Here is a 19000-nt window from a genome sequence, read left to right on the forward strand (position 1 = left end):
ATAGTTTCTTTATCCTCTGAATCCATCTCGATAAAGTAAATTCTTGGACCTATGAATTTAAAGTGTCAGCGAGATGTTTGGAACTCTTATATATGAAATATTAAGAAACAACTTAACCAACTCTTGAGATGAGTAGTTTCTTTACATTTATTAATAAACAAATATTGATTTTTTCAGTAGGGCAAAATTGGAAAATGATGGCAGCCGTTTCGTTACCATGACTGACAATAATGGACGGCAACCTACGTGGACCGGCGTCACCATAAGCGTCACCAACCTTGTGCGTCCCGTTAACGTACTGAAAAATCCACGTGGACAATTCTCCACCGTCGTCGCAATTTCCAATAACATTCCAGATCCCGACCAGCCAACCAACTCCACGCTCAGAGTCTCCTCTCTCACTCCATTAAACTATAAGATGTCCATTTTCCACACCAACTCCCGAAACCAATAGGACCACCAAAAGAAGAAAAGAAGACCAGAAACCAAAAGGCACCAGCCTTTGCCCATTGACCTTTTATTCGATGTCCTTTCCTTATCGACATTCTTCATCGCCTCTTTTTTATCGAAATTCCCATATTCGGTGATAATCGCTGTTGAAATCGTAGATATATACAGAGATTGGGATTGACGATGAATGCCAATCGACGTGAGTACTCAAGTTTTGGTTATGGCGGAGGGAAGAATGGTAGAGGGAATGAGAGTGCGGGGGATCATGTACTGGAGTTTCTTGCGGCGGCTGCGGAGATGAGTGTGGAGTTTGGGAGAGGGTGCAGGGATATAGTGAAGCAGACGGTAATGAGGGAGGATTCGTTTATTGTGAAGAATTTTGGGAGAGGTTCGTACTTAGGGAGGAAGGTCAGGGCCGCTTTTGGAAAATTGAAGGTGTTCAATGACTACTTGCCGGAGGATAAGGATCCGATGCACGCATGGTCGGTGATTGTCTTGGTGTTACTTCTTGCACTTTTAGGTAATGCGCTTGAGGTTTCTCCGTTTCTGGGAAATTGGCCTTGCACTGTGTTTGTTTACTCAGAAAATGAAGGGAAATGAAATTTTACTGTCCTTAATTGCCGTGTGCTCTGTTTTTGTTAATTAAGAATTTCGTTTTCGCTATGATTAAATTAGAAGTAGGATAATCAGGGAAAAGATTTGTAGCCATTACCAGATATTTTTTAGGAACTTAAGACTTCAAAACTTTACTGCAGCTAAGCCTAATTGCAGCCTACAGTTTGTGCAATGGTGGTAATTGTCTTTCTTTCTATCATTTAATCTTGCTTTTCATTTCTTATTAATGGACATATTCCAAGTTAAATATATCACTAAAAGGTCTTAGGAAATGAGTTTGCATCTCTGAAAACCCCAGATCTGAATTGTTTGGAAGGATATGTTCTTTCTACATTTAGGAGAAATCTGAGATTTGATTCAGGCCACTAACAATTTGATGAAATGGTAATACGAATCTCCTGTGAATAAAACAATGCTTAATCACTCCATGCAACTTTTGAGGTTTTATTGATAGCAGCTCCGGTTGCTTTAAGCTACGGTGTACTTTCTCTGTGACGATGTTCTTAAGGCTCTAAAATTGGCTGCTATGTGGTTGTAGTTCATGACTTCATGGCCTGCGTCTGCTTGGCACTTCGAATAAATTTGTTCGTTGTTCCATTCAAAAAAAATTTGGCCTTTACATTACCGTAGTTCCATAATTAGTGGCAGTGGGCTTTCGCTGTTGGAGCGTAAGAAGTGATGGATTGTGAACATTCTGTTTCTACGTTGTTTTTGATCATTTGCTTGACACGGTCTGCCAATCTACAGCTTTATATGTTAATACTGAAGACGATGCTTCCACTTTGTCGGAGAAGAAGATTTACATCCATCCTCCTAGTGCTCAGCGCATATTACTTCCAGATGGTAGACATGTGGCATATAAGGAGCATGGTGTTCCTGCAGACAGAGCTAGATTTTCAATGATTGTTCCACATACATTCCTTTCCTCCCGGCTGGCCGGTTAGTTGGTCTTAGTAATGAAAACATACAGCTAGTGATTACTAGGAGTTATATTTTTTCTTGTCTTGTAAATTAGTCACATTGATTTTTCTGGTTTTTCTATGCTCTTTTCCATTTAGGAATACCTGGAATTAAGGATTCACTACTAGAAGAATTTGGAGTCCGCTTGTTAGCATATGATCTTCCTGGTTTTGGTGAAAGTGATCCTCATCCAAGCCGTAACCTTGAGTCGTCAGCATTGGACATGTCATTCATGGCAAATGCTTTGGGTGTTGGTAACAAGTTCTGGGTGGTAGGATACTCAAGTTCAAGTCTGCATGCTTGGGCTGCTCTCAGATACATTCCTGATAGACTTGCAGGTATTAATATTTTATTAAATATGAATTAACTTTACATGATATATTTTGTGCCCACTGTTGTGTCATCATAATATGCCCACTGTTGTAAGTCGTGATCTTAAATTTTCTAGTGATGCACAGGAACCTAAATGCAAGTACTAAACCACTACTTAGTTTGTGGGCAAAGAATTTTTATTCATCCATGGAAGCATAACTATAAGTATAAATTATAATCATCTTTTCGTTGTGCGTGGGAGTTGTTTACTTTTACCCTTTTTATGTCCTATCCGAGAGACTTCTCGTTGATCAATCAGGGAAATATTTACAGGTGCTGCAATGTTTGCCCCAATGGTCAATCCATATGATCCATTGATGACCAAGGGTGAGAAACATGGAACTTGGGAGAAGTGGACACACAGAAGGAAGTTTATGTACTTTCTCGCTCGAAGGTTTCCTAGATTGCTTGCTTACTTCTACAGAAGAAGTTTTCTCTCTGGGAAGCATGGCCAGATTGATAAGTGGCTTTCATTGTCTCTGGGAAAGAGGGTGAGATCTTATCCTGTTTTTGGGATTTCTAGTGGGTGGATTATTATTATGATTAGTGACATGATTTTTTTCCTTTTCTTTTTAGTAGGCTAACAATTAATGAAACTTTTGACTGTTAGTCATTGTGAAGCTTCGTGATAATTTTTGAGGATATTTTGTACATGGGCTCCTCTTTCACTTCGTTTGTTATTTTGGGATTCTTTTGAATATTCAGAGTGAGTGGGCTCATGTTTTCAGGACAAAGCTTTGATAGAGGACCCAATTTATGAAGAATTTTGGCAGAGGGATCTGGAAGAGTCAATTCGACAGGGAAACACAAAGGCATTTGTTGAAGAGGCTGCACTAATGGTGTCAAATTGGGGTTTCAGCCTTGGAGACCTCAAATTGCAAAAGAAGAAGCAAGATATAGGCATCCTCCGTTGGCTCAATTATTTACTGAGAGCTCAGGAGGAATATACAGGTTTCTTTGGTCCAATACACATATGGCAGGTCAATCATGTTTCCTATTCTTTGTTCCAGCTTCTTTTGATTTCATTGCTACAGCACTTCAAAAACTACTTGGCCAAGTTTCCTGGTATCTTCTAACTGTGGAATAGGCGTCCATGTAGGCATCCCCTCAAATAGAAATGAAAACTCCACGGATATGTATTTGGCCTCCTTCTGGAGTAGAACTTGGGCTTCTTTTGTTTCTCTATATTGATAGCAGCAATGTTAATAATCTGGAAATAACAGTTGTAGCTGCTTGATTTCAAGCTAGGAAATTAGATGAAGCAAAATGCTTTGGAGGCATTAGTAGAGTAAATGGAGTAGTTAGCAAATTAATGTGCAGGGTTAATTAATATTTGAATAAATCTGATGTTGTGATGCAGGGAATGGAAGACATGGTTGTCCCCCCATCAATGACTGATTTTGTTCACCGAATTTTACCTGGGGCTGCTGTGCATAAGCTCCCTTATGAGGGTCATTTTACTTATATCTACTTCTGTGATGAATGCCATAGACAGATATTGACGACCCTTTTTGGTACTCCACAAGGCCCTCTCAGCAACACCATAGAAATAGAGAAACCGCAGCATGAAGGTAACACAGAGGAACGGGAAGTCGAAACATCAAAGTCTGAGAGTTAGTTGGAGAACAGGGAAAAGGTAATCCACACCATAGATTGGGATGTATTTTACTCAAGATAGTAAAAGTAAATGTGTATAGATCATAGGTTTGCTCTGCTACTCATAGAGCATTGAAAGAATTAGATCACTTTTTTTGTATGAGCTTTTGGCTGATTCTGGAGCAGATATGGGAGGTTCGGTGGTTTTGCCTGAAAGCTTTGGAGATATCATTAGCAGAGTTAAGTATACAAATAATTGTCCCTTTTCTTTTGTTCTCCATCTACTGCCAATTTGGTTGTCAGCTGCATCTTGTTTTTCCTACTGATAAAAAACAATTTGACTGCATAGGACTCTGTTCACATATACATGATCATATAGATTCTTACCATTTGACAATTCTTAAAAGCAGCATTCTTAAGACCAAAGAGTGGGGCGGAAAAGGGGAGCAAGTTCTCCGTTCCGGGTTCTCCTGTAGCTGGATCCTCCGGAACCACAAGAATCCTTAGTTAGAATGGGATTCCAACTCAGCACCTTTTCTTTTGAGAAGAGTTGCTCTTTGGAGAGCACAGTACGATGAAAGTTGTAAGCTGTGTTCCAGCATGGTTTGTGTACCTTGTCGGCCTTAAATGTTAGTAAAATGAAGTTTGCGCCATTAAAAAAATGTACTGTTGCTTTGCTCTTAATCTGCTATATATGTTGCAGTTTTGCTTTCTTATAAGATTAAAAGCTATCTGCTTTACAAATTAACATCAAATGAAGTTTGAAAGAAGGAACAGCTAAACCCTACAGAGGACAAGAGATTCTGAAAAACCAACATCCAGATCAGATGGTTCTGTTCCTCTGCAACCGAGGACCGCGCCTTGCATTGACTGGAACAACAGTGCCAAAACCAATATTGGTATTATATCTCCTTGCATGCCCATCAACCATTCTTTTCAAATCATCTTCTTGGCAACAATAAACAGCCTCATCAGAAGGATGCATGAGGAGCCATGTTAGATCATGAATGCCTGCTTTGTATAAAACCATGGTGATTGTTGAAAGGAGAAGCTGTATAATCCAAGGACCAGTTGCGAGAATAACACCTACTATGGCAAACAGCTTCACGTATACAACATTTTGTGTGTTAGCAGTTGCCAGGCGGAAGATGATTATGCCAAGCACAGTACTCGACAGCGAGGAGATGAGGATTGAGCGAAGGCGGAAGCCACGACTGTTGGACTTCTCGGGTTTCATCCGCTTGGAAATGAAGGAGAGGGAGAGGAAGAGACGGTGGAGGTATGCTTATTGGTTTGCTTTTAGGGTTTGGTAAGTCGTGGGGATATGTGAAGAGGAGTATTTGAGATCAGAAGTTTCTTCCTTTAGGCGACATCCCGATAAAATTGAACGTTACAGAGTTCAAAAGTTTGTTGCGGAAAATATATATTTGGTTTTTCAAATATTTTTGATTTTCAATTTTCAAGCTAATAAAATATCTTTAGGATTTTTTGCTTTTTCTTTTTTCTATTGAAACCCTCCATTGCTTGTTTTTCCCCGTCATTAATCATCCTTTGAAATTTCTGTTTTCTTTTTTATCATTTTATTTTATGAATAAGGCCTCCAAACTAGAAGGTCAAGGAAAACAAGAAACCCAACTAAATCATCTAGAAATTACAACTTTCAAAAACAAGAAAACGAACTAAATCATTTAAGAAGAGGAGACTCACCTTCCATAATTGTATTATCCAATTTTATTATGTATGCACGTGTCTGATGACTTATATCGGATGTTCAAAGTACAATAGAAGGGTAGTCGAGTAGAAGAACCCAAAGTTTGAAGCTTTTCTCAAGGATAAGCTCTGCTGCCTTCGGAGGGCTCATGCTACTCTTGCTCACAAGAGAAGTCATGGTGTCACAGCTGTGGCTAGCCATGGCTTTTTCCTTGATCGGAAAGTCCCTGTAGAGCTCACTGCCTTTCTCTTTACAGATAAAATGGCAGCACTGGAAGCGCAACTTGGCTCTGTTGATGGCGAAAAGAAGGTTTCTAGAAACCAGTGGACTGCGCAGGGGGTTGCACCCACAGAAGCTAATGCATTGCCACAGCTGCATTGTGAGGGGAAGGCAACTCGGATAGAAATCAATCCCCCAATAACCATTATACAAGGGATGCTGGAATTTTTTTAAGCGACATTCTCCAGAGTGGATTGCTCCTTTAAGAGTTAAATTGACCGATTGCAATTGTTTTTAGCATCCTAGCTAGGTATAAGCATAACCAGTGTTGCGAGGACAAGGGCAATCTTTTTATGCAACTGCTCCCAAAAAAATATTGCTTGTACAAACTACAAAATTACATAAAAGTATATGCTGAGCCGACACAGTTGATTAACTTCTTCACTTTGCTGCCTAATAATGAGTAAGCATACATTTTCTCTCGACAAAATTGGTTGCAGGTTAGTATAGAACAATTGGCCAAAAATTATGAGTTCACCTTTTCAATTCACTTTCGTGCATATGGCAGAAACCAAATTTTACTTGGGAAGAGGAGATTCCATCCAGCATCAACGCTCCTTTTAATTTCCTGCAAACTTCTCATGCATAAGAAAGAACAGAAATTGAAGTGTGAATTTTATTTTTAAGAATCCCTTTGTTGACAGCTACTCTGATTATTGGGAATCTCATGCCCTAAATTGGCAAAAAAATGAAACACACTTGTCTTGATGATCTTCTGACCTTGCAGTATTCAAACTAACAGACCTGCAAATTGATTTCAGGTTAATGACTGATTTACGAAGCACAAAAGAAGATAAAAACATAGAAATTGAAAGTGAAGGCACAAACAATGTAAATTATAAACTTTTGCTAAGAATGAACGGATATTGTTGCAACTTGCAAACGTTTTATATTTGAACTTCAAGCAAGCAACTCCATTTGATTAGAGTAACTTACACAAGTTGAGCGAGCTTGAAAAATGTATAATGAACATTGGGTTGAACTAGAGGTTGTAAAGTAGGCAAATTATCACAGTTACTCAGTATGGGGGAGGGTCCACCTAGCCAACAGACATGACTACAACCGTTACTTAGAGAGATTTCTTCCAGCAGTGAAAAAAACTGAATTAGATTAACTGAGGCAACAAAGGGGCACCATCCACATGCAACTGGGAATCATCTATAAAAAAAACTAGCTCACTTTACCTCAATTAAGGAACTCTCATACACAATATATCCACCGTTCAATCAGTTCTCTCCACTCAACAACATCCAAGCACATCACATGAACACAACCACAACATTTCAGAAATCAGAATAATATATTCAAGTGAAAATAAAAGTATGCTAAAGATCTTATCACAGGGCAGCATGCCCCATAAATACTTAAAGAGGTGTTGGTCCTGTCGGGCGAAGCACAAAGCTAAAACATAGGTCTAATCAATTTCAGATTAGCATAGGCCTAGTGACTGAAGCTCAATCTCAACAAAGGCCAGCCCAACTGTTTGTTAAATTGTGATAAATATATAGGATTTTTTTTTCTTTTAGGTTATTTTACAGTGCTATTGATTGTTTTTAATTCCTTATCCCTTTTCTTCCCTGCTGGTGGTTGGTTATGTAGTTACTATCATTCAAATATTTTTCTTAGATGCATTTAACTAGAAAAGAACACAAATTCAAATTGAATACAGCTGGCCATATTGTACATGCATGGTTGGCACACCTGTGGGACTATGATGGCTGCATTGCTTGATATATTTATTTCTATTTCATTATGATTCAGAAACCTAAAGTTCCTCTTTTCTTTCCATGTGTAATTTTTTTTAAATGAAGAAACAGAAAATAGGCCCCACGCCATCGTAGCATCGGCCGACCTTGGGCAATAGAAGCAGGACTAACATGATTTCTTTGCTCAAGTAAGCCTCATTTTGGGGAAAGCCCTTGCCAAACCACGATAAGATTACAAACGATTGCAACATACTAGGACACAGAAGGAATCTAGAATAGCTATTTTTAGTAGCATCGCAAAGGAAACCAGCAAATGCACAGCAGCTACTAGATGCTGATCAGAGACGATATATTTTGCTTCATACCTTTGGATTAGCTATTATCAGCCAAAGAGTGTCGTTGTTCCACAGCTAGAGATGGTAAGATGGCCAAAGCTTCACCTTCAAGAACAAGAAGCCGGCCATTCTTGAAGCACTTTGTTGTCAGTTTTGCCCTAAACAACAGATCCAAACACCAAGTAAAAAAGGCATGATCACTTTTCAGGTATTTGTTGCACTAGGCGATGGAACTTACAGATATTTCTTCTTGGTTTCTCTTAAATTAATAGCATGTATCTCTCCCAAAATTTCATCTCCAACATAGACAGGCGATCTGAATTGCAAGCTTTGGGAAACATATACAGCCCCAGGCTACAAAATATCCACATCCAACATTCAAAATGTCAGACAATACTCTAAAAGGTTCTTCTGAAAACTACAAGCTCAAACAAAGTATTCTAGGACTATCAACAAAATTCGTGGAAAAAAATAGGGGGTAAGAACCAAAAAAGACCCAAAACATGAGATAAAATATGTGTTGATTCTGGACTGATCTTCCATTAAGTCGCAAAAATCTTTAAACAAATGGATCTAGAAGATGGTGGTCAGCATATCTCTAACTACCATTTTAATTCCTACAATGTCTTTAATACAAATTTTTATTTCGATTTATTCTACTAATGTTATCCATTCTTCCAGTGGTTTGTTGTCATCAAAAGTCAATCATTAACAGTACTTTCAATTCTTTACTCCAATGATGAGATATGTCAACAAATAGAACAAATGCATCACTTACAAAATAGGAGGAAATAATCCGAGGAAATAGCGAAGCAACAAGCATCCCATGAACTAGGCGATCCTCAAATCCAGCATTTTGAGCAACTTCAGAATCAAAATGCAGAGGATTTGAGTCATGGCTCACTTTAGCATAGTCGACAACATCCTGTGTCGTAAATACTCTTGTTTCACTCAAGACGTCTCCAATTTTAAGCACATTCGGTGCTGATGAGGAAAATTGCCTCAAGATGGGAGCATTGATTGTGAGTAAGCCCTTGCAGAACATAATATAGAGTTCTATTTATATTATCTCTAAAATCACAAATGAATCAGATGGAGTCTAACATTTCCACATACGAAAGAAAGTAAGACCTGAGAGGACAAAAAAATGAAGAAAACGTTAAATGAACAGAACAATATATAGTTTTTCTAAAAAAAATGACAAGATAGAGAGTGCTTCTTGGGCAATCAGTTGTTCACAGAGAGGACTTGAAGCGAGAAAATTACAAGAACAATATGTCTTATAACTTGTTTGTGAGCGCAAACTGTCTACTATTCTCCGCATATAGAAGTTGCACTCAAATAACAAACAGTTCATGGATCATGGTAACGACAAATCCTCTTTACCATCATATTCCAAATTCCATCATATCTATGAATAGCGTCACCATAAACTTCAAAAGAGACTCAGATAGTCACACAGTCGATCAAACGCAATGCAAAGCCTTAATTTATAGGAAACATACAGCAAAAGAAATTACAGTCTCATGAAATCAAATTTCACAATTAGTTGGAGTAGAACGCCATAAATGGACGACCGAACAGAAGCTAATCATTGAACAACAGGATTAAAGCATAGAAAAATACCTAAAGTTGGATAAATTTACCAGGGAACGAAGGGAGGGGTCTCAAAAATTCGTAGATATCGAGGAAGAAAGAGAGAAGTGTTGCTCTCGGACGCTGATCTCCTGCAGCGTAATTGCTACGATAGTTGAGAGGAACGAAAGTAAAAAAGCAGAAAGGCACGTTAGAAAGAGTAAGTTCGTAGCGAGAGCACAAAAATGAGGAGTCGATGGGATTTTGGCTCACTTTGCCGCTTCGTTTGGTGCGGTTAAAGCCAGAAGCGCCCCAGTGGCTTTGCGGCTCTTGCCTCGGCCAGATAAACTGAGGTCACAGAAGCACGCGTTCTGCCCAGGCGCGAGGAACGACTTGTGGGCTTTAAGTTTAGGGCTTGTGACTTGCTTTTAGACCTGGTCATCGATTTGGGTTTTAAATAATTAAGTTGGCCTGTGGGCCTTAAGAAATAATGAGCCCAAAGAGAGAATTCAGAACAGAACCATTGCCAACCTACGAGATGATTGACAACCTAACAGACAGAAGAAAGAGGAACGACCCTACGAGATTATCGACTCTCTAGCTATAATATGGAGTAATTTCATCATAACTATAGAATTTATTATAGAATTTTGCCATTTGCGTCTCTCAATTGGAAAGGAAAGCATATACGAGCATACTTGTCCATGCTTAATCCTACACACCTTATTCAAATGAAATGTTAAGAATGAGAACTTTCATTTCTAGCTCAGAAAATGGGGCACGTATGCTCGTATATGCTTTCCTTTCCAATTGAGAGACGCAAAAGGCAAAATTCTATAATAAATTCTATAGTTATGATGAAATTACTCCATATTATAGCTAGAGAGTCGATAATCTCGTAGGGTCGTTCCTCTTTCTTCTGTAAGGTTGTCAATCATCTCGTAGATTGGCAATGGTTCTGTTCTGGTTCTGTCACAGTTTTGTGTGTGTGTTCATGTGTTAAGATAAATTCTCTTGTATTTCCATTTTATAACCACTCCCAGAATTTGCTACTATTGAACATTTGATACTTATGACTGCTTTTAAGATATGAATATCCTATGATTTGGAGTTCTTTGTGACTCAAAAAAGGTTTGAGTTTCAGCTTTTTTCTTTGCATTTCTAGTCTTTCTTTGCTGTAGTTATCATTTTCAATGCATAGAACCGGGTGAGAAACGTTTCTATCTGATATGGATGTCAATACCGGTGACTCATCCAATTTCAACGTGTGTTGCTTTGATGGTCTATGATGAGCTTGAGGATATGAAGGCACTAAGGAGTGACAATATTGAGGATATATCTAGAAATGTCGCCACTCTGATAGAATGGGAGATGGGATGAAATTCAGGTCGTCCGTCTATGTTGGAGATGAAATTTTGGGAGAGATAATTGCTATTAATTTAAGAGAAACCAAGAAGAGTTGTCTGTAAGTTGTATCACCTAGTGTAAAATACCATTTTGTTTAACTGAAAAGATCATGCCTCAGACCATTAAGAAATCTAAACTTTGAAAACTAGTTAATAAATTCAACAGACACATGTAGATGTATCCGGGAAAATACACATACCAGTAACTGTAATTCAATAAAGCACCTCAAAAGAAAGCGAGCTCACGACACATAAAACCATTGTCAAAACTAGCACTAGAACATAAGAAAATTCACACAATCATGTATAATTAAGAAACACTACATTAGACACGGGTGGCAAAGTCAGTAAAACAGACACAACATTGTACTGGAAAAAAATTATAACAAAATCCCAATCTCAAGCATATAAAAGCAAAATCGACAGAAACGTAATCTGCGCATCACGGCATCAGGTAACCAATTCCTCTAAACCCATACCTACATAATACTGGAATTGGATAACTGAGATGCATAGACCAGATGTGAAAGCATAGTAGTACATCGAAACAAAACCTTACAGTTCCAACTTATAACTACAAAGCATAATTGTACAAAAGCAAGGGCTGCAGCAGATGGCATATATATAATCACAGAAATAAAAAAGAGATGCAGAGAACTGCATCTGACTGGTGAAAGATCTATACCTGTAGCCGAAAAATATAAATCCAGAAGAACGATCGACTGAGTCTCTCTCACCGACTTGGAAGGACTGAGAGAGATGGCAGAGGATAGAGTGGCAATCGTGTACAGTGAGGCTAGGGTTTCATTTTCAGCCGCTGGATCAGGAAAGATATCCAACGGTTGTGGATGTTTGGCAGGCAGCTGAATTACGTTTACTTTGTATGAAACGTTCACTTTTAAAGTTTAAACAATCAACATCGACTGGTTACTTGAGATGATTTTGAAGTGCTTGAGATTATACTTTTTTGATAAATTAAGCGTTAGATGTTCACAATGGATACTTGAGATGATACTTTCTTGATAAGTTAAGCGCTAGATGCACACTTGTGATAAAAAATGACACTTGAAAAATTAGTCCATACTTGATCTTTGAAGTGTATGATAATTGATGAATAGTGAAGAGAGATGATGAAAAAGGAAGAGAAATATGATGAAAAGTAAGAGAGAGAAGATGGAAAATAAGAAGGAGATGATGAAAAGGAAGAGAGAGAAAATAAAGAAAATGAGTATAGAGTGTTGGAATGTATGGAGTGTTGATGAATAGTGTAGGTTGTGGGACCCAATCACCCAATTAAATTGTGCCACCTAAGAGAGAGTAGAAGAGAGAGAATATAATTTAGTGAAATTTGGAGTATGTGCTCAAGTAGCACCATTGTGGATGCTCTTAATGGTTATTTGGTGTGTTAGATGCAAGATAGACGGAAAAGATGAAGGTTGAGGATACTATTACTACCCCAATCTAGGTATCATTTGCCATATTGACATATTCAGATAACTGAGATTGTTTTGAACTACAGAAGCATTTGCTGGGGCAAAATCCAATACCCACGTTTTAACTACTTTGACTAAATCAAACACCCAAAACTAAATAATGCAATATAAGAAACGAGATTTACGTGATTCGACTTAAAGTCTACATCCACGGGTAGTCGGGCAAATGAGGATGATTTCACTATGTTGGAGAAGAGATACAAGAGAAGAAAACCCATTAATACAATGATTCAAGCACTCACTCTAAATATGCTCTCTCACAAAGTCGCGCCTCTCTCAAGTTGAAGACTTGAAGTTAGGTTCTAAAACTCAACACAAAATCTATTTGTATGAGCTGGGTCAGAGTGTAGATCTGCCGCATCTCTCCGAACAGCTCCCCGAGCCTGTTCGGACAGATTCTCTTCTGTCTTGGAATTTGACTCCATCTGCCAGACAACTCCCAGGCATGTCCGGACAAATTGCTCTCTGACTTCAATTGCAAAGACTTCTGATAGACACAAAAGCATGATCACAAATGAAAAGATGTGAATGCGGAGAATCCCACTTTGGCAAAATAGATGCTTCCTTCAATAATGCCACAGCTCGTAAACATCTTTACCTCTCATTCTAAGTTAGTCACCAAAATTGGTTTTTTCCACTTTACTTCAAGAGGATGAAACTCCAGACAAAGGAAGAAACCCTCCCAAAATAATAATCTGTTTCGGCCATTCTATCAGAAAAAAGGTTTTCGGCAGAACTAAAACAACTCAAAACAAGACACCACAAGGGTATTTGAAAAAGAGAAATTTTACCATAAAACTCAGCAATGTTCATGAATCATAGTCCACAACACTAACAAAACCAAGAAACATCGACTTAAGATGTCCACAAATGATAAAACTGCCACAGAAAGCAAACAAAATTGCATAGTAAAATGCAAATAAACACTACAGCAGCTGACACAAATCAACTAAAAGACATCTATTACTTCTTCTTAGCAGCAGACTTGGTGACCTTGGCACCAGATGCATCCTTCTTATCAACACTCTTGATGACACCCACAGCCACGGTCTGGCGCATGTCCCTCACAGCAAAACGACCAAGAGGAGGGTACTCAGAGAACGTCTCCACCACCATGGGCTTGGTTGGAATCATCTTCACCATTCCTGCATCACCATTCTTCAAAAACTTTGGCTCCTTCTCAAGCTCCTTACCAGATCGTCGGTCAATCTTAGTCAAGATCTCAGCAAACTTAACAGCAATGTGGGATGTGTGGCAATCAAGGACCGGGGCATAGCCATTTCCAATCTGCCCAGGGTGGTTCATGATAATGACCTGAGAGGTGAAGTTGGCAGCCCCCTTAGCAGGATCATTTTTGGAGTCAGAAGCAACAAAACCACGCTTCAAATCCTTCACAGCAACATTCTTGACATTGAAACCAACATTGTCACCTGGCAGGGCCTCCAGCAGAGCCTCATGGTGCATCTCAACAGACTTAACTTCAGTTGTGAGTCCAGTAGGACCAAAGGTCACCACCATACCAGGCTTCACAACACCAGTCTCAACACGTCCAACTGGGACAGTTCCAATACCACCAATCTTGTAAACATCCTGAAGAGGGAGACGGAGGGGCTTGTCTGAGGGCCTCTTGGGTTCATTGATCATGTCAAGAGCCTCAAGGAGGGTTGGGCCCTTGTACCAGTCAAGGTTGGTAGATCTCTCAATCATGTTGTCACCCTCAAAACCAGAGATGGGAACAAATGGGATCTTGTCAGGGTTGTAACCAACCTTCTTCAAGTAGGAAGAAACTTCCTTCACAATTTCATCATACCTAGCCTTAGAGTATTTGGGGGTAGTGGCATCCATCTAAAATATAGATATAGAAACAATCAGCAAAAAGCATATAATGAAACAGAGAACTGAAGAGAATGAAAGTTTACATGAAGTGATTCACGTAGAACAGAGGATTTTACCTTGTTGCAACAACAAATCATTTGTTTCACACCAAGGGTAAAAGCAAGCAGTGCATGCTCACGGGTCTGGCCATCCTTGGAAATGCCAGCTTCAAAACCACCAGTGGTGGAGTCAATAATGAGGACAGCACAGTCAGCCTGTGAGGTACCAGTGATCATATTCTTAATGAAGTCACGATGTCCAGGAGCATCAATGACAGTGCAGTAGTACTTCGTGGGCTCAAACTTCCAGAGAGCAATATCAATGGTAATACCCCGTTCACGCTCAGCCTTGAGTTTGTCCAACACCCAGGCATACTTAAATGATCTCTTGTTCATCTCAGCTGCTTCCTTCTCAAACCTCTCGATAACACGCTTGTCAATGCCACCAAGCTTATAAATCAAATGTCCAGTGGTGGTCGACTTTCCAGAGTCGACATGGCCAATGACCACGATGTTAATGTGAGTCTTCTCCTTACCCATTATGGAATTCTAGCTGAAAAAATAAGAAAAAAACTCAAATCAACATTTGACTAAATTCAAAAAAATGACGAAAACTCAAATACATCATTACACAATGAAACAATAAACAACCACAAACTTACTAACAAATAGAAATTAACTTTCTAAAGGCATGTAAAAGCAAAAAAATAATTAATCCCAAAAATATACCAGAGCACCAAAGGGCCAAGGAAAAGATCAAAATCTTGAACTAGGAGTTATTCCAAGATGACATCAGGACTGAAGCAAGCTAGCATGTTAAACTATACTTCAATATTTCATGAGCTCACATTTACCTACAGCAAATACATAGCTCCTGAGAGCATGTTATCCAGCCGCCAATTATACATTATAAAATTTCCCCAAATACAATTCAATTTGCTTCCACCAAAAGGCCACAATTGCAAAAGCATCAAAAACAGATAATAAAAAGTGGAGAGAATTGGCAAGTTTTCTCGCAAAAAAAGCTCATACCATTAAGAAATCTAACCTTTGAAAACAAGTTATTATTCAACAGACACATGTAGATGTACCCAGGAAAATAGACATGTCAGAATCTGTAATTGAATAAAGCACCTAAAAAGAATGCAAGCTCACAACAAAAGAAACATACACAATCATGTACAATTAAGAAACACTACATTAGACAAAGGTGGCAAAGTCAATAAAACATACACAAGAACGTACTGGAAAAATTACAACAAAATCCCAATCTCAAGCATATAAAAGCAAAATCGACGGAAACCTAATCTGCGCATCGGGTAACTTATAACGCAGCAATTATATAAATGATGTATATAAGCCAGATCTGAAAGCATAGTAGTCCATCAAAACAAAACCTTACATTGAATCAACTTATAACTACAAAACAGAATTGTACAAAAGCAAAGGCTGCAGCAGATGGCATATATATAATACACAGAAATAAAAAAAATAAAAAAATAAAAAAGAGATGCAGATAACTGCATCAGACTGGTGACAGATCTATACCTGTAGCCGACAAATATAAGTCTAGAAGAACGATCGACTGAGTCTCTCTCGCCGACCTGGAAGGACTGAGAGAGATGGCAGAGGACGAGAAATGGGAAAAGTCTGTGGTTTTATAGAGTGGCAACCGATCACAGTGAGGTAGGGTTTCTTTATCAGCCGTTGGATCAGAAAGGATATCCAACGGTTGTGATGACAGATTTTCGTAAAAGCCCATGCAAGGGCCCATATTTCAAGAATGACGGTTTTTTTTAAGGCTAAATTATATTTTATATTCTTAAAGTTGCACGTTTTTCTCGTTTCTGTCCTTAAAGTTTAATTCTACCCTAAATATCCTTAATGTTACAAAAACCTATCCAAATCTATCCCGATTTCACTATTCCGATGAGAGAGAGTCGGAAATTGCACATGTGACAACCGAAACTACACAGTGACATTTCAACATAATTAAATAAATATAATCATTTCCACCTCACAAACACTTGCTTCGTAGAGAGTTCCAGTTAGAGAGAGATATGAACGAAGGTGTGTTCCAGTTAGAGATAGAGACAAATTTGGGTTTCCTCCATTTATGTTTTTTTTAATAAGCTAATTTAGGGTTTTTTGATGAGTTGGCTTTAGAAATAGTGATGTGGATTTTTTTTTTAAATCGTGAATTACAATTATAAGCCATGTTGTCATTCTGGTTGCCAGCTGGGCAAATTCCGATCATAACTCGTTGAAAAAATGGAGATAGGATAGATTTGGATAGTTTTTTAAAACATTAAGGATATAATAGACAAATTTTAAACTTTAAGGACATAAACGAAAAAAGCGTACAACTTCAAGGACATAAAATATGATTTAGCCTTTTTTTAATGGCAAGAAGACATAGAACAGCCACACAATGGGCCAAGACATTGGAAGAATGACGGTGAGTTTTATTTACACTCTAGTTTCTACCAATCACACTTCGATATCTCTACAGCCGATATAAATTGAAAAATAACTAACCACACTCCAAATAATAAAAAAAACTGACACATTTATTAAACACACCTTAATGACAAAAAAACATAGCAAACAATGATCTCCTTTTTTTTGATAAAAAAAATATAGAACTTCCACAACAAGTAGCCCAAGTTAACTAAGAAGCTATAAGTTGTATCATAGAGAAATAGAGGAACTACACCAAAACAGATCCAAAATATGCATAAAATAGCTCTAAGATTCTACACAAAACAACTCCAAAATTCTGCACAAAATAGCTTCAAAATATGAACCAAAGCAACCCCAAAATCTGTGTAATACAGCTCCAAAATCTGCATATCATCGTTGTTCCTGATAGAGAAGTTGAAGTCATCGATTTATTGTTTCCCAGAGAATCCACACGAGCTTTTTGAGAACGATGAGGGCAGACGAAGGAGTCGGGAGGATTCTAGAGATCAAGAACTGGATACCAGAGATTAGTTGCAAGTTAGGTTTGGAGTGGGGTGTGTTAATCGTATACTTAGAAAAACATATAGTCAAAGGTAAATTGACCATAATTGAGGTGTAATTAGTAAAAACTGTGGTGTAAATAAAACTCACCAAGAATGACTTCCTTGTTGTTTGGCCAATCTCTTGGAGACGTTTTATACTTCGCCAATGACCCGCTTATTAGAAACATTAGTTAGGGTTTGTTGGTGTTTGGCGAACTAAAAACTAACGCTAACGAAAAAATTATTGAATAACAAATATTTTATAATCTTTATATTAAATTTAATCTAATAATAAGTACAGTTTTTTATTAAAATTAATTTTAAGCATAATATATAAATATTTAATTATGAATATTTTAAAATTATTTTTTATGGATATGAGATCAATAAATGTTAAGTAAAAATATTTTATTAATTATTTTATCAAATATTATAAAAATATTTTGTTATGATATTATCAAATATTATAAAACAACAACAACAAAGGCGAAAACGCTTTGTATAAGCTCCCATTGGGAGTGGATGAAGTGCCAACGACCCGCTTTTCCGCTGTGCCAATCAGACTGTTAATGTTTGGGAGCCGCTATTTGCATACGAGTTTGGATTCGTTGTACGCACTCACTTAATACATCCTAAATTTTTTTTAATACACACATTGAATATTCCAAATTATCCTTTCATAAATATTAATTACATATTTAATATCTTAAACTACCCTCTTCTCCACTTATATAACAATCTGATAAGAAGATCAAGATAAGGATTATAATCAAACCAGGAATAAAATGGAAGCATGACCAACATCCCATCAATAGCTTTGCCAAAATTCAGACTTCTTAACAATCGTATTGAGGGAAAATATAGATGTAAAATCCAGACTCTTAACCATCAATAGCTTTGCCAAAACAAATTCAGACTCTTAACAATCGTATCGAGGGAAAATATAGATGTAAAAAGTAAATAATTGTTTTGAGATAATTTCATATAAGGATAATTTTATAAATTAAAACCTTTTTTTTTTAAATGTGTACAATGAATTCAAATTCGTGTGTAAATAGCATCTCCCTTAATGTTTTCTTTCCTCTACAACAAAATTGCTTTGCCAAAGCAAAAGACAGATGATGGATCAAAACTTTATACGGGTCAATGAAAGACCTCATTTTGCTGCTCTTCCGTTGCTTCCAAGTCGAAATTAAAACTCGATTCATTTTAGAAAAATGATTGATACCCTCAATTCATTACCTTCAATTTTTCCTCAATGTATGTTGACTACCTAATGTTACATGAGTCCTACATGTGTATTTTTAATCAATCAATCACGCATAAGATCATGGGCGGAGCGCATAGTATTAGGGGGCACATGCCCCCTGAATTTTTTTAGTATAAATATACATATATATAAGTAATAGAGAATAACGTTATTTCAATATTAATATTTATTACTCAGTCTATTAATCTACAATTTAATATTAATTGTAAGTTATTTTCATGGTTAACTCATGATCCATGTTACTTACTCAATTGTTCCACAATTAATCATTAAAACTAGTAATTGTACAATGTGCTTTTAACAACTACACATAAATAGAGCTAAAAATGGACTGATTGTTACCTATTACTAAT

At 37.5% G+C, this 19000-nt stretch overlaps 5 protein-coding genes across 12 annotated transcripts; 2 read left to right on the top strand and 3 right to left on the bottom strand.

The window, feature by feature from the left end:
• The first annotated feature begins 336 nt into the window (after positions 1–336).
• Positions 337–4339, top strand: LOC119992074. Its single transcript, XM_038838691.1, has 6 exons — positions 337–970; positions 1813–2004; positions 2124–2363; positions 2671–2888; positions 3126–3377; positions 3758–4339. The coding sequence occupies exons 1-6, from the start codon at positions 634–636 to the stop codon at positions 4013–4015; spliced, it is 1497 nt and encodes a 498-aa protein (XP_038694619.1). The 5' UTR covers positions 337–633; the 3' UTR covers positions 4016–4339.
• LOC119992075 lies at positions 4257–5418 on the bottom strand. The gene has a single exon (XM_038838693.1). The coding sequence runs from the start codon at positions 5228–5230 to the stop codon at positions 4817–4819; it is 414 nt and encodes a 137-aa protein (XP_038694621.1). The 5' UTR covers positions 5231–5418; the 3' UTR covers positions 4257–4816.
• Positions 5241–6646, top strand: LOC119991538 (tRNA ligase 1-like). The gene is made up of 3 exons (XM_038837885.1): positions 5241–5272; positions 5360–5423; positions 5795–6646. The coding sequence occupies exons 1-3, from the start codon at positions 5241–5243 to the stop codon at positions 6155–6157; spliced, it is 459 nt and encodes a 152-aa protein (XP_038693813.1). The 3' UTR covers positions 6158–6646.
• LOC119992077 ((R)-specific enoyl-CoA hydratase) lies at positions 6252–11846 on the bottom strand. Of its 8 annotated transcripts, none has more exons than XR_005466315.1 (6): positions 11691–11846; positions 8803–9155; positions 8263–8378; positions 8055–8182; positions 6683–6727; positions 6252–6558 (listed from the first exon to the last, which is right to left on the bottom strand). XR_005466315.1 is itself a non-coding variant. In XM_038838697.1 (6 exons), exons 2-4 carry the CDS (start codon positions 9067–9069, stop codon positions 8062–8064), a joined length of 504 nt encoding a protein of 167 aa, XP_038694625.1. In that variant the 5' UTR covers positions 9070–9155; positions 11691–11846; the 3' UTR covers positions 6252–6558; positions 6704–6727; positions 8055–8061. The 8 variants fall into 8 exon arrangements, 4 of the variants coding, with proteins under 4 accessions (XP_038694625.1, XP_038694626.1, XP_038694624.1 ...); XM_038838697.1 differs by having other exon boundaries at positions 6704–6727; XR_005466316.1 differs by adding an exon at positions 6920–7022 and having other exon boundaries at positions 6272–6727.
• Positions 11847–13266: 1420 nt separating this feature from the next.
• On the bottom strand, positions 13267–16068 carry LOC119991201 (elongation factor 1-alpha-like). The gene is made up of 3 exons (XM_038837465.1): positions 15921–16068; positions 14451–14925; positions 13267–14343 (listed from the first exon to the last, which is right to left on the bottom strand). The coding sequence occupies exons 2-3, from the start codon at positions 14910–14912 to the stop codon at positions 13462–13464; spliced, it is 1344 nt and encodes a 447-aa protein (XP_038693393.1). The 5' UTR covers positions 14913–14925; positions 15921–16068; the 3' UTR covers positions 13267–13461.
• Between the last annotated feature and the right edge of the window lie 2932 nt (positions 16069–19000).

The sequence above is a fragment of the Tripterygium wilfordii genome, chromosome 22, assembly GCF_013401445.1.
Source record: "Tripterygium wilfordii isolate XIE 37 chromosome 22, ASM1340144v1, whole genome shotgun sequence".
Classification (NCBI taxonomy): Eukaryota; Viridiplantae; Streptophyta; class Magnoliopsida; order Celastrales; family Celastraceae; genus Tripterygium; species Tripterygium wilfordii.

Coding starts and splice junctions, on each gene's coding strand:
- LOC119992074 (XM_038838691.1), top strand. CDS start 634: ATGAATGCCAATCGACGTGAGTACTCAAGTTTTGGTTATGGCGGAGGG. Junction 971..1,812: donor GTTACTTCTTGCACTTTTAG/GTAATGCGCTTG, acceptor GCCAATCTACAG/CTTTATATGTTAATACTGAA. Junction 2,889..3,125: donor CATTGTCTCTGGGAAAGAGG/GTGAGATCTTAT, acceptor TCATGTTTTCAG/GACAAAGCTTTGATAGAGGA.
- LOC119992075 (XM_038838693.1), bottom strand. CDS start 5,230: ATGAAACCCGAGAAGTCCAACAGTCGTGGCTTCCGCCTTCGCTCAATC.
- LOC119991538 (XM_038837885.1), top strand. CDS start 5,241: ATGAAGGAGAGGGAGAGGAAGAGACGGTGGAG. Junction 5,273..5,359: donor GAGAGGAAGAGACGGTGGAG/GTATGCTTATTG, acceptor TTCTTCCTTTAG/GCGACATCCCGATAAAATTG. Junction 5,424..5,794: donor TTGCGGAAAATATATATTTG/GTTTTTCAAATA, acceptor GTAGTCGAGTAG/AAGAACCCAAAGTTTGAAGC.
- LOC119992077 (XM_038838698.1), bottom strand. CDS start 9,069: ATGTTCTGCAAGGGCTTACTCACAATCAATGCTCCCATCTTGAGGCAA. Junction 8,379..8,802: donor GGATTATTTCCTCCTATTTT/GTAAGTGATGCA, acceptor GATATTTTGTAG/CCTGGGGCTGTATATGTTTC. Junction 8,183..8,262: donor GAAACCAAGAAGAAATATCT/GTAAGTTCCATC, acceptor TCTGTTGTTTAG/GGCAAAACTGACAACAAAGT.
- LOC119991201 (XM_038837465.1), bottom strand. CDS start 14,912: ATGGGTAAGGAGAAGACTCACATTAACATCGTGGTCATTGGCCATGTC. Junction 14,344..14,450: donor TGATTTGTTGTTGCAACAAG/GTAAAATCCTCT, acceptor TCTATATTTTAG/ATGGATGCCACTACCCCCAA.